The sequence below is a fragment of the Sciurus carolinensis genome, chromosome 17, assembly GCF_902686445.1.
Source record: "Sciurus carolinensis chromosome 17, mSciCar1.2, whole genome shotgun sequence".
Lineage (NCBI taxonomy): Eukaryota > Metazoa > Chordata > Mammalia > Rodentia > Sciuridae > Sciurus > Sciurus carolinensis.
The window spans coordinates 22,761,797-22,773,903 of NC_062229.1; the positions used below are offsets into that span (position 1 = coordinate 22,761,797).

The 12,107-nt window shown below is 49.5% G+C and overlaps 1 protein-coding gene across 2 annotated transcripts in view; it reads left to right on the forward strand.

Moving 5' to 3' along the window:
- Positions 1-9,299, forward strand: part of Mau2 (MAU2 sister chromatid cohesion factor) — a 33,174-nt gene extending 23,875 nt beyond the window's left edge. The window contains exons 13-19 of one of the 2 annotated variants that reach the window (XM_047531649.1): positions 618-704; positions 1,790-1,839; positions 2,063-2,140; positions 2,312-2,423; positions 5,180-5,270; positions 5,933-6,060; positions 6,373-9,299. In XM_047531649.1, coding sequence (XP_047387605.1) covers positions 618-704; positions 1,790-1,839; positions 2,063-2,140; positions 2,312-2,423; positions 5,180-5,270; positions 5,933-6,060; positions 6,373-6,447 — 621 coding nt within the window. In that variant the 3' untranslated portion in view covers positions 6,448-9,299. The remainder of the gene's footprint in view (positions 1-617; positions 705-1,789; positions 1,840-2,062; positions 2,141-2,311; positions 2,424-5,179; positions 5,271-5,932; positions 6,061-6,372) is intronic. The other variant, XM_047531650.1, reaches the window with a different exon arrangement.
- The last annotated feature ends 2,808 nt before the right edge of the window (positions 9,300-12,107 follow it).

Sequence of the window (12,107 nt, forward strand, 5' to 3'; positions counted from 1 at the left end):
CTCCCTCTTGCCTGGAGGCACTGACCCAGCCCTTCTGGAAGCCAGGTTCTGGGCAGTGTTTGAGCTGTTTAGATTGGTCCCCAAAAAGAGGTAGGGACCACTGTCTATCCACCCTCAACCATCAGTACCTTCTCTGGCCTCTGACACAGCTTCACTCATCTTCCAGCCCTTCTGGGCCAGTAGCTCCCCTGAGTGAAGAGCAGTCTCCCCTAGGACCAGCTTGTGCCTCTGTCAGCATGCACTGAGAGCATCCTAGAGGTCACCAGCCATGGTGTGGAGGGAGAGGCCACCTGAGTCTTGGTCCTGAGAGACAAGCATAAGATACACCAAAATGCAGCATGTTCTGAGAGGGATGCAGGTGGCTGGTTTTTCTTTTTGTAAATGTCCCATAAGGTGGATAAGGGTTTTATAATAAATAAAAAGAGTTAATAACTGTGCTGTTCATAGATATAGGAAGTGAGTGGATCATGTCTGAAGGTAGGGGAAGGGGGACAGTGAAGTTTCCAGAGTAGCCATGGTTTCCAAAAGCTGTGGAAGTTTTGGGTGACTATGACTCCAAGTGGACCCCAGTATGACAAGATGACATATGATGTGGCTCCCTAATGTTCCTATTCCAGCTCACCAACCACCAGGAGCTGTGGGCCTTCATCGTGACCAACCTGGCGAGTGTGTATATACGGGAAGGAAATAGACACCAAGAGGTAGTAGGTGACATGCTTCATGTTTGGTATCCTTTCTCTCAATTCTCTTATTTGGGGTCTGGGGGTTATTCTTGGCACTAACAGATTTCAGTAAACCCCAAGGTGTTTACCTTTTGGCAAGGGGGTGATCCCATCTTGACAGGCACACAAGTTGGGCCAGTGACTGTGATTGGCAGAGACCAGGTTTGGGACAAAAGCATTTCCACAGTTACATAACACCTCTCTTTATTGAAAATGAGCCATGTTTTATTGATTCCCATAGGAAAAAAATCCAGTGTCTTAGCCCAAGCTGTCTGCTTTGGAATTTCAGGCAGGCCTTGGGGCCCTGTCCTGATCAACTGCATCTAGGGCAGTAATCTATACTCTGCCTATAGGTTGTCACCATGCCCCAGTGTTGGCTGATCGAGTCCTTATGGGTCACTGGCTATGCAGTTGGGTGGAGGTGCCCAGGGCAATCCTCATAGGCCCAGTGCCCTTACATGGGCTTCCCAGCCAATGTTTACACAAATTAGATTCCTTCCACCATCCCCCCTTAACACTAAAATACCACACCCCTTGACCTTGGATCTTCCATAGTCATTCCTAGGATCCTGCCTCCAAAGTGTCCCAGGTTCTCTTCACTCCCACAGCCTTTGTTCTAGTTCAGGCTTGTCTGTAAAAAGAGCTGACCTCCCAGATTCCAGGTGGTTTATTAATCTACAGGGAGCAGAAAACCCAGCCATCGTAGCAGTCAGGAAACATCCGGTAGGGTTGTCTAAGGGCCAGACATGGGCTTGGAGTATGACAGAGAAGCCCCTGCTCACCTTTTTTCTGCCCTACCTGGTGTCTGCCACTTGGCAGGGGGCTGACCCTGGTGCAGCCTCAGCCCACTGCTGTCCTGTCTCCCAGTCCATTCTCAAAGGTGACACCCTCCTCCCCTGCAGGCTGTTGAAGGGAAAGCCAAGCTGAAGGGTATGGGATTCGGACCATCAGAGCAGTGCCCTCAGATTGAGTCTAGCAACCATAGTCATGCCAGTAGCACATTGAGGGTCCAGCTTTCTCACATATAAAAATGCAGAAAGATCCTAACTAGTGTTTTCTGTCTATAGCTGTACAGTTTGTTGGAGAGGATAAATCCAGACCACAGCTTTCCTGTCAGGTGAGTTGCAGGTGCCCCTTCACAGATTTTTTAGGCCCTCTGCATTTTGGGATGATACGAGCTGCTGTGGGGCCCTAGAATGTCCCATGCATTCTGGATGCATCCCATCCTTCTAGATGGTCTGCAGTGGCGGGCTCTTAGAGATCCCACACATGTACTCCCCTTTGGTAAATCTGTTCTTTCTCAAAAACCACCTGTGGTTGACACTGTATTCTCTCCACAGCTCACACTGCCTCCGAGCAGCGGCTTTCTACGTGCGTGGGCTCTTCTCCTTCTTCCAGGGTCGCTACAACGAGGCCAAGTGAGTACAGGGCAGAGTTTGGCGGATGGACTATGTCCTCAATTTTTCCCTCTCCATCCCACAGCCTTGACCCAGACCCCCACTAGACCCAGTGCCCTCTCCAGGCTGCCACTGCCTCTTCGCTAAAAGATGTCCCCACAGGCTGTCAGCATCCATGTTCTCCTTGTTTAGACGATTTCTTCGAGAAACTCTGAAAATGTCTAACGCGGAGGACCTGAATCGACTCACGGCCTGCTCCCTTGTGCTCCTGGGCCACATCTTCTATGTGCTGGGGAACCACAGGGTGAGTGCCTGGCCTGGACCTAGGGTTGGGGCTTGGACAGCATGGGGAAGCACCACCATGTAGCACAGCGCTCCTGTCCTGTGACCTGTTGGACTGCGTCAGACCACCACCACCACTCCATGAAGCTACGTGGAGCTGGCTACTAGACCTGTGAGACTGCCCTGAGCTGTGGTGGAAAGTAGCAGGTTCCCTCTCCTGTTTGTTGATGCCTGAGGATTGAACAGGCCTAGGGCCAAAGAGGTGCCTTCTCTAGGCCAGAATCCCATGGATTCTGTCTGCCCGGCACATACTGTCCCCTGGGACACAAGTGAACCCGAGGCTGTATAATTCCCAAGCTAGCTGGTCTTTGATGAGATTCCTGCATGTGAACATCACCTACTATCACCCATGTGACCTCATAAGACTTAACTTTTTTTTTTTTTTTTTAGTTGTTGATGGACCTTTATTTTATTTGTTTATATGTAGCGCTTAGAGTCCAGTCCAGTGACTCACACATGTGAGACAAGAGCTCTACCACTGAACCACAGCCCCAGCCCCAGACTTTTAACTTTTTTAAAGATATTTTCCCACGTTATAAAATATGCTCACTGGACCCAGTGATGCCTGCCTATAAACCCAGCGACTCAGAGGCTGAGGCAGGAGGATCACAAGTTCAAAGCCAGCCTCAGCAACTTAGCGAGGCCTTCAGCAACTTAGCAAGACCCTGTCTCAAAATTTTAAAAAGGGCTGGGGATGTACCTTGGTGGTTAACTTGGCAGTTAATCGTCCCTAGGTTCAATCCTTAGTATTAAAAAAAAAAAAAAAAAAAAAAGACTGTATAGGGCCACCCCAAGCCAGTATTGGGAGCCTTGCCCAGGAGAGCTGAGGGAGGCCTGTCCCTTCCACTGTCAGACAGAGGACCCAAGGGTCCATAAAAAGCTCAGCCTGGTGCCCATTCACTCACCAGTACCCCAGGCCTAGGGGAGAGCAGCTTTTCTTGCCATCACTGTTGAGTTTGGGGGAGTTTAGCCAATTTTTTTTTTTTTTTTTTTTAGTTGTTGATGGACCTTTATTTTTATTTATTTATATGCAGTGCTGAGAATCAAACCCAATGCCTCACACATGCTAGGCGAGTGCTCTACCACTGAGCTACAACTCCAGTCTTCTAAATTTTTTAAAAAATATTTTTTTAGTTTTAGATGAACACAATATCTTTATTTTATTCTTTTTTTTTTATTATTATTTTTATGTGGTACTGAGGTAGGCAAGTGCTCTACCGCTGAACTATCACCCCTGCCCCTTAGCTAAATTTTTAAAATATTTCAGGCTCACCTGAAATTCACGAAGGTATACTCTGTGACAATGTGGAGTTTTTAGGCTTTTTTGTCCCTGCATAAGCTGGACGTCGTGGCACATGCCTATAGTCCCAGCAACTTGGGAGACCCAGGCAAGTGGATCACAAGTTTGAGACCAGCTTTGGCAACTTAGCAAGGCCCTAGCAACTTAGTGAGACCCTGTCTCAAAGTTTAAAAAAATAAAAAGGACGGGGGAATGTGGCTCAGTGGTTAAATGCCTGTGTGTTAAATCCCTGGTCGCCCAAAAAAAGAATATCCCAACCTAAGTATAATTGTATGGAAGCTGGGTATTAGGGACTTAGATTGGACTTTTGGTTTGGTTTTTATTATTATTATTTATTTGTTGTTTTTAGATATACATGACAGGAGAGTGTATTTTGACATACATACATGGAGTATAACTTATTCTAATTAGGATCCCATTCTTGTCATTGTATATGATGTGGCATTTCACTGGTGGTATATTCAAATATGAACATAGGAAAGTTATGTCCAATTCATTCTGTCTTTCCTATTCTCATGCCCCCTGCCTTCCCTTCGTTCCCCTTTGTCTAATCCACTGAACTTCTATTCTTCCCTTATTCCCCACTTATTGGGATTGGGTTTGATGCTTTGTATTTCTCAGCCATGTGACAAGTATTCCCTGGGCTGCTGGTAACTATTGCACAGGGAGTTCTCCCAGCCTCACCCTGAACCCAATGACCAGGCCATCAGCATTCACAGTCCTTGTCTAGTCACCATGTAGACTGTACAGTGCAGGCCTATCCAGTGCTTTCAGACCCTTGTCACAGGGACAGGGACAGGTGATTATGGCCACTGATGGAGTTCACAGGGCTCCTCCAGCCTCATCATGGAGATATTGGGGCTCCATGGCAGGGCAGCACCAGGCTGGTGCACCAAGAATCTTGAGTCAGAAGTCTCACACATCCTGGCACCCACACAGCCCTGCATGTCTGCAGCAGCTTCCCTAAAAGCCAGGCTCCTGTGTCAAAGACAGACTTTCTCCTTGCCTTCTTGGTCCATCCAACTGTCAGTGCCACTGGAGCAGACCCTTGGGCAGGCTATTGGCTGCCCTTCCCAGGTCCAGGCATGCCTGAATGACTATCCCTTTAAAATCAGTTCTTATTGTGGATTCAGAGCTGACTGGTCTCAATACCTTTTTCTCCATTTGAAAGAAAGGCACACAGAGTAGCCCACTGTTGACCATGCATGTATGAGGAAGTGCATACACAGCCTCATACAGGGCAAGGGCAGTGTTATTTCTAAAATAGACAAGGAGTACTTCAGTGAAGGTCATTTTAGCTGGGCTCAGAGTTTGCCAGACAGCAGCAAGAGCACAAATAGGGCAGGGTTCAGTAGGTGGGGCCTAGCTGTCCCTGCCACCAGCTCCTCAGTCCCCCCTCAGCTGCTCTTCATTGACAGGAGAGTAATAACATGGTGGTGCCCGCCATGCAGCTGGCCAGCAAGATCCCGGACATGTCGGTGCAGCTGTGGTCATCGGCCCTGCTGAGAGGTGAGTACAGCAGCCTCTCCTCCTCAGCCCTGGCCTGGCTCTCCCTGGAGATGAGGGCTGCTGATCAAGCCCTACTCATCTTCTGCTCAGACCATGGTCCCAGATCTAGTATGAGTAAGGGACACTTCTCCAGGGGACCCTGGTGGGCAGTGTATGTACACTGGTACAGTTTGAGGCATCAGCTCAAGGCAGGGTCTTGTTCAGTCTCCCCAGGACTCATGAGACTGGAACATGGTCTCTGGGTGACTGATCAGGGATGTGAGCCCTGGCCCTCTTGGTCTTGGCTTCTTCCCCTCTGAATGCAAACAGTTGTCATCCCTGTCAGGCAGGACCAGTCCTGGGTTCAGGACAGGTGCTTAGCAGGTATAGGTCAGTGTGCCTGCAGCACCCTACTTAGATATATGAGGAAACAGATTCAGAAACTCACAAGGGTCCTGGGGAGGATGCTCAGGTAGGTGTTGGGTCGTGTGCTAGCTTGCTGGGCCTCGGTTGAACATCAGGTGTCCTCTAGCAGGCTTTCATGTGCCCAAGGGCTGGCAAGTAGCTGGCCATCCAAACTTCACCTATCCAGCCCTGTCTACCCTATGAGGGAGGCTGGCACATGGGCTTTGTCATCCCTGGGATAGTGTTAGGATCTCTTATGACATGTGTCCCACCCTCAGACCTGAACAAGGCCTGCGGGAACGCCATGGATGCCCATGAAGCTGCCCAGATGCATCAGAACTTCTCGCAGCAGCTGCTTCAAGACCACATCGAGGCCTGCAGCCTCCCCGAGCACAACCTCATCACGGTGCGGACACAAGGGAGGGCTGAAGGTGGAGGGCCCCTCGGGCAGGCTCACCCACCTGGGGGAGGAAAGGGCATGTGTGGCTGTATTTCCTTTCACCTGTCTTAACAAGCTCTAACTCAGTCAGCAGGCGCCTCTGATGAGGGAGACTGCTATGGGCACCCACTCCCCAGGGAGTGATGCAGGGAGCCCACAGACTCGGGTGTGGAGGACAGGGTTCCTGGCTAGGTGACCAGCTCTAGGGAACTGCGTTCCAGGCTCTCCCTAGGAAGATCCTGTGGCGCCTCACCCACCTGTGTCCTCTCCTTCCTACAGTGGACAGATGGCCCACCCCCCGTGCAGTTCCAAGCTCAGAATGGACCCAACACCAGCCTGGCCAGCCTCCTGTGAGGCCCCTGGAGGGGACTTCCCAGCTCCTTGGGCCTCTGCGGGGCCCTGTGTCCCCGACTTCCACCCAGATGGCACTTGAGCTCTCCTGGAGGCATGCTCACTTGGGCGTCCCAGGTTTCTTCCCCAACTGTCTCTAGAGCTTCCTAGTCCTGGGGAGTGTATGGGCCAGTTCCTGCCCTCCTAAGAGGGGTAGCTGGCCAGCCCTGCCTTGTGCCAGGAGCCCCTGGTGCTAAGGCTCACAGGTGGGATGTTGGAACTGACTTTCTAGAGCCATCCTTTAAAGTGGACTTCAACTACCAGGCCTGCTTCCACATCTGAGTCAACACCTGCTGGAGAGTGGTTGGGGAGTGGGGCACAGACCCCAGCCAGCTCCTGATCCTGTATGCCAGGATGGGCAGTGCCTCGGGGTCATCGCCTTGATGCCGGGCAGGGGCTGAAGTGTGTCGTCTGCTCTCAAAGCACCTTCCAGAGCCAGAGGCAAGACACCAGTTTCTGGCCCAAATTCAGAGGGAAGAAGCAATGACCCACATATGGGACAAAGCACAAATCCCAGTGCTTCTCCCAGTTTGCCTTTCTCTCCAGCACCCTTCGCTCTGATAGCTGGGTCCTGTAGTCAGGGGCCCTCAGGGATCTGGGAACTCAGCTTCCAAATGTCTGCACCTTGAATGGAGTCACCTCCACACTTTGTGGTGTGTGCTCATAAGTGTGTGTGTGTGTGTGTGTGTGTGTGTGTGTGTTTGTGTGAGATTCTCAAAGCTGAGACCCCTGCATTTCCCCTGTTACGTTGCTGTGGAGAAGCAGTAAGCAGGGGAGAGCAGCGCCTTGCCCAAATTTGGGACCACCTCTTCAACCCAACTCAGGTGTGGGGCAGAAGTTCCCCCTCACATGGGTCAAAGAGGTCTTCTTCCTGGCAGCTCTGTGGCCTTTTCCGCAGATGACTTTGTGGGCAGGAGCTCAGCTTCGTGACCCCCGACCCCTGCTGAATCTCTGGAGGATGGTATTGAAGCCTCTTCCTGAGCTGAACCCCAGGGAGGTGCTGCCAAACCCAGACAGCAGTGCTTGGGTTTATGCTCTCTTCTTGGATAATCAGGGAGGTGCCCCAGTGTTGGTGGCACTGGGAACGGTGGTAGCAGGCATGAAGATAACTGTCCCCTCCAGCTTTCAGCTCCTGGGAGTATCTCCCTGCCATGGGATGTTGAACAGCCTTGCCCAACAGGGTAGGTGGGCTTCCAGGTCTCATCACCCTTGCTCCATGAAAACTGCTTACAGCATCGGTGTCTGACTGAAGGGACATGAGATTGTTCAGGGTTCTGAGGCCTGGGAGTGCCTTGGCCACAGGCAGGTCGTCAACAGCCCATCACTTGCTGGGCCACCACCCACAGCCAGGCTGCTATCTAGGTCAGAGACAAAGCTGATAAGAGAGCAACAGGACTGGTGGGGGATGTCCTGAGAGGACCTACCATCCCCGTGTTACCAGGAAGAGCCTTGTGCTGCCCAGCGATGCCAGCAGAAGAAGGTATGGCACTGGCCAACAAGATGTCCCTGTCTTGTCTTCCTTCCAAGCTGTGGCCTCTGTTCAGCTCCATCGTGATGAATCCCCCTGCAAGCAACCCCCAGCTCCTCCCCTGAGATGGAAATGGAACTCTCCCGTCTCCATGACCTCCTCCTCCTGCCTTGGACCCCACACTGTCCCCCTCTCCAGACCTGCGTTCACTGTAATCAACGTTGTACATCATGTTTGTCTCTGCCTATTTATTTAAGTCTGTTTTTGCTTCTAGGGCATTTTGTATGTAGAGCAGTTGGAATGAGAACCTCAAAACTTAACATCTGGCCTGATGTTAAAGAGCTTTTAGTGACTACCCTGTTATGTATGTGTATGTAAAGTTAAGGATAAGGTCTTAAGTTTACAATTAAAAACTTCAGTACTCGATATTTGATATCCACTCAAGCGTTACGGAAGCCACAATGTATATGTGCGCTTGGGCATGTGAGCACATGCACATGCAACACAAGTATGTGCAAACTTTGAACCTAACCTTCACAGCAGCACCTTCCTTCACATAAAGCTTTTGATAAGTACCTTCCTTTGAGTCAAAAGTCAGTTCCTATTTTATTCATAAGAATGGAAGGCAGCTGGGCATGGTGACACATGGAGTCACATAATCCTAGTGACTCAAGAGGCTGAGGCAGGAGGATTACAAGTTTGAGGCCAGCCTCAGCAACTTAATAAGACCTGTCTCAGAAAAGGCTGGGGATGTAGCTTAGTGGGCAAGCACGCTTGGGTTCAACCTGCAGTACCAAAAACAAGAATGGAGCAGGCAGCAGCCCTCAAGATGTGGCCTTCAGTGTCCTATGGCTGAGTATACAGAAAATAATAGAAACTCCAGATGGAGCAAAGGTATAGCAGATTCTGTTAGCAGGTAGTCTGCTGAAAGCTGGTTAGATCACCGCCCACCCTGCAGGTCTGTGGACAGGGAGGGGAGCCCACATGTTCCCTCCCAGATACGCAGCTGTCACCTGCTGGTAAGGTGAGAGTCTTGGGATCTGTACTCAACCCTGCTTATGGAGAACACAGGCAGGGAAGTCAGAAATGCTGTCCACTGTGATGGATGAATTTCTTGGTTACATCATCTCTTTTGCTAAGGTTTTGTAATAAGTATGTTGGGCATAATGTCTTAATGGGTTTGTAATCTTAGGGTTTTAGCAGCCCATAACTTTTCAGCTGGTGCTTTTAATCAGGAATTTAAAAAATTGTAAATACAAAACATTGTTTAAAAGAAATAACCACAGAACATAGCTTCCTGTAGATTTCTTTTCCTATATATTCAAAGTAAAACGATTTACAGGAGCCATCACTTGTCGTGTCTCTGTCTATCAGCCCCTCCCTGTGCCTTGCCAGCCATGGGCTGTCGCCCTCACTCCATGGCCAGCTGGGCCCCTGTGTGTGACAGGTTGTAGGGTCTTAAACTAAAGGTACAAGAATGCATAGTCGAATCCAGTTCTTGAAGGGAACTTGAGTCTTTGTCCCCCTTGATTGATAATGTTCCTCTGGTCCAGTCCCACCTGGAAGGGAGGGAATACCTGCCACACCACTGCACAAGGCCCCTTTCCCTCCCTCTGACCTCTGTCCTGTCGTTCCCCACCCTGCAGATCTGCTCATGCTCTGCTCTCCATTCTTAGAAAGTGTGGGCCAGCTTCCCTGTGCCTGTGGTAGCTTTGATTCTGTTTGTCTATGGAGGTGAAATTCACATAATGTGAACTTGACCGGTTTCATTACAGCCCTTTGTTTTTTGTTTTGCAGTACTGGGGATATAACCCAGGTGCACTTTACCCCTAAGCTACATCCCCAGCCCTTTTTTAATTTTTTTTACTATGAGGCAGGATCTTGTGAAATTGTCCAGGTTGGCCTTGAACTTGCGATCCTCCTGCCTCAGCTCCTGAGTTGCTTTGATTATGGGCGTGTGCCACCACATCCAGCATAGTTGTTTTGTTTTTTGTTTGGGGTTTTGTGTTTTTTGGGCACTGAGGACTGAACCTAGGTGTGCTTAAACCAGTGAGCCATATCTACAGCCCTTTTTATTTTTAATTTTGAGACAGGGCCTCACTAATTTGCTGAGGCTGTGAACCTGAACCCAAAATTGTTCTGCCTCAGCCTCCTGAGTGCTAAGATTACAGATTAGATTACAGGGTGTGCACCACCTTGCCCAGCTCCATTTTTTTTTTTTTTTTTTTTTTTTTGGTACCAGGGGTTGAACTCAGGGGAACTCAGTCATTGAGCCACATCCCCAGGGCTGTTTTGTGTTTTATTGAGACAGGGTCTCACTGAGTTGCTTAGCACCTTATTGCTGAGGCTGGCTTTGAACTCTTGATCCTCCTGCCCCAGCCTCCAGAGCCACTGAGATTACAGGCATGTGCCAGCATGCCTGGTACCATTCATCTTTTGGTGGACATTTGAGTTGTTCCCCATTTGTGGTGATTGTGAATAGTTCTGCTATGAACATGCCCCTACTTTATTTGAATGTGTGTCGGGTTTTTTTTTGTTTTTTTTTTTTGTTTTTGTGTTGCTGGGGATTTGAACCCAGGGCCTTGTGTTTGTGAGGCAAACACTCTACCAATCGAGCTATATCCTCAGCCCTGTTTTGTTTTGTTTTGTTTTGTTTTGTTTTGTTTTAGTATCAGGGATTGAAACCAGGGACACTTAATCACCGAGCCACATCCCCAACCCTTCTTATTACTATTTCTTAAGACAGGGTCTTGGGCTGAGGATATAGCTCAATTGGTAGAGTGCTTGCCTTGGAAGCACAAGGCCTTGGGTTCAAATCCCCAACACGGGGGGTGGACAGGGTCTTGCTAATTTGCTGAGGCTGACTTTGAACTTGGTATCCTCCTGCCTTAGCCTCCTTGGCTGCTGGGATTACAGGCATGCACCACTGCCCCCAGATGAATGTGTGATTTTTAATTCTCTGGTTTGATCATGTCTTTCATTCTGGTGTGTTGGGGGGTGTTTTGTATATTTTTTTGTATGGGGGATGCAACCCAGGGCTTTGTGAATACTAGGTAAGCATTCTACCACTGACCACACCCCAGTCAACCCACGTTTTTAATGTGCACAAACAGAGTCAGGTGCACACATGCACACCTGTACACATGCAAGGCCGTGGCTCAGCCTGTGATCCAAACTACCAAGGAGGCAGAGGCAGGAAGATCTCAAGTTCAACCTCAGCAACTTAGTGAAACCATATCTTGAAATTAAAAAATTAGGGCTGGGGAGATAGCTCAGTCGGTAGAGTGCTCGCCTTGCAAGCACAAGGCCCTGGGTTCAATCCCCAGCACCACAAAAAAAATAAATAAATAAAATAAAAAGACTTGGGAGTGTAGCTCAGTTGTAAAGTGTTCCTGGGTTCAATCCCCAGTGCTGCAGGAAAAAAAAGTAGGGAACTGGAGATGGAGCTCAGTGGCAGACAGCTTGTTTAGTATATATGAAGCCCTGGGGTTCCATCCCCACCACCACCACCGGAAAAAAAAAAAAAAAAAAAAAAAAAACTTGCTCTCATTGATGTGCCATGTGCTGCAGGGAGTGTCCACCATGCTTTGCTTGTTATGCCCATGGTGGACACATAGGGTGTCTCTAAGCCACAGCCTTAGAGAATATCCCAAGGTGAACTGAACAGTGCTTACTCTCCAGAGGGGCTCATCTGAAGATTTCTTCAGGCCACGATTCTGGGACAAAATGCTACACACTAGATGTGACACTGGGTTCATCAACATCCTGCCTGGGATTCACCACATGGTACTCCCACCAGTGAGGCCTGGCCTCCTCCTGCCTCTTAGGACCAAATCAGCATCAAACAGCTTTTTCACCCAAGGTGGATTCTGCTTGTCCCTTGTTGCAGCTGGAATGTTCCAGACAGACAGACAAGGCTCTGTCCATGAGCACCTCATTCCTCACAGGCCCCTGTGCAGGAATTATATCCTAAGCTTGCTCAATCAGAGTAGTGTGGCAAAGCCATCATGGGAGGAGCCACTTTGCCAGCAGGCCCATTGTCCCCAGCTGGGAGGTATTAATCCACATGTGACCAGCAGGCCCATCCTGAGCTGACTGATTTTGCACACAGTGACCCTAGACACAATTATCTTAGCCTTACTTACCAGCAGACCAA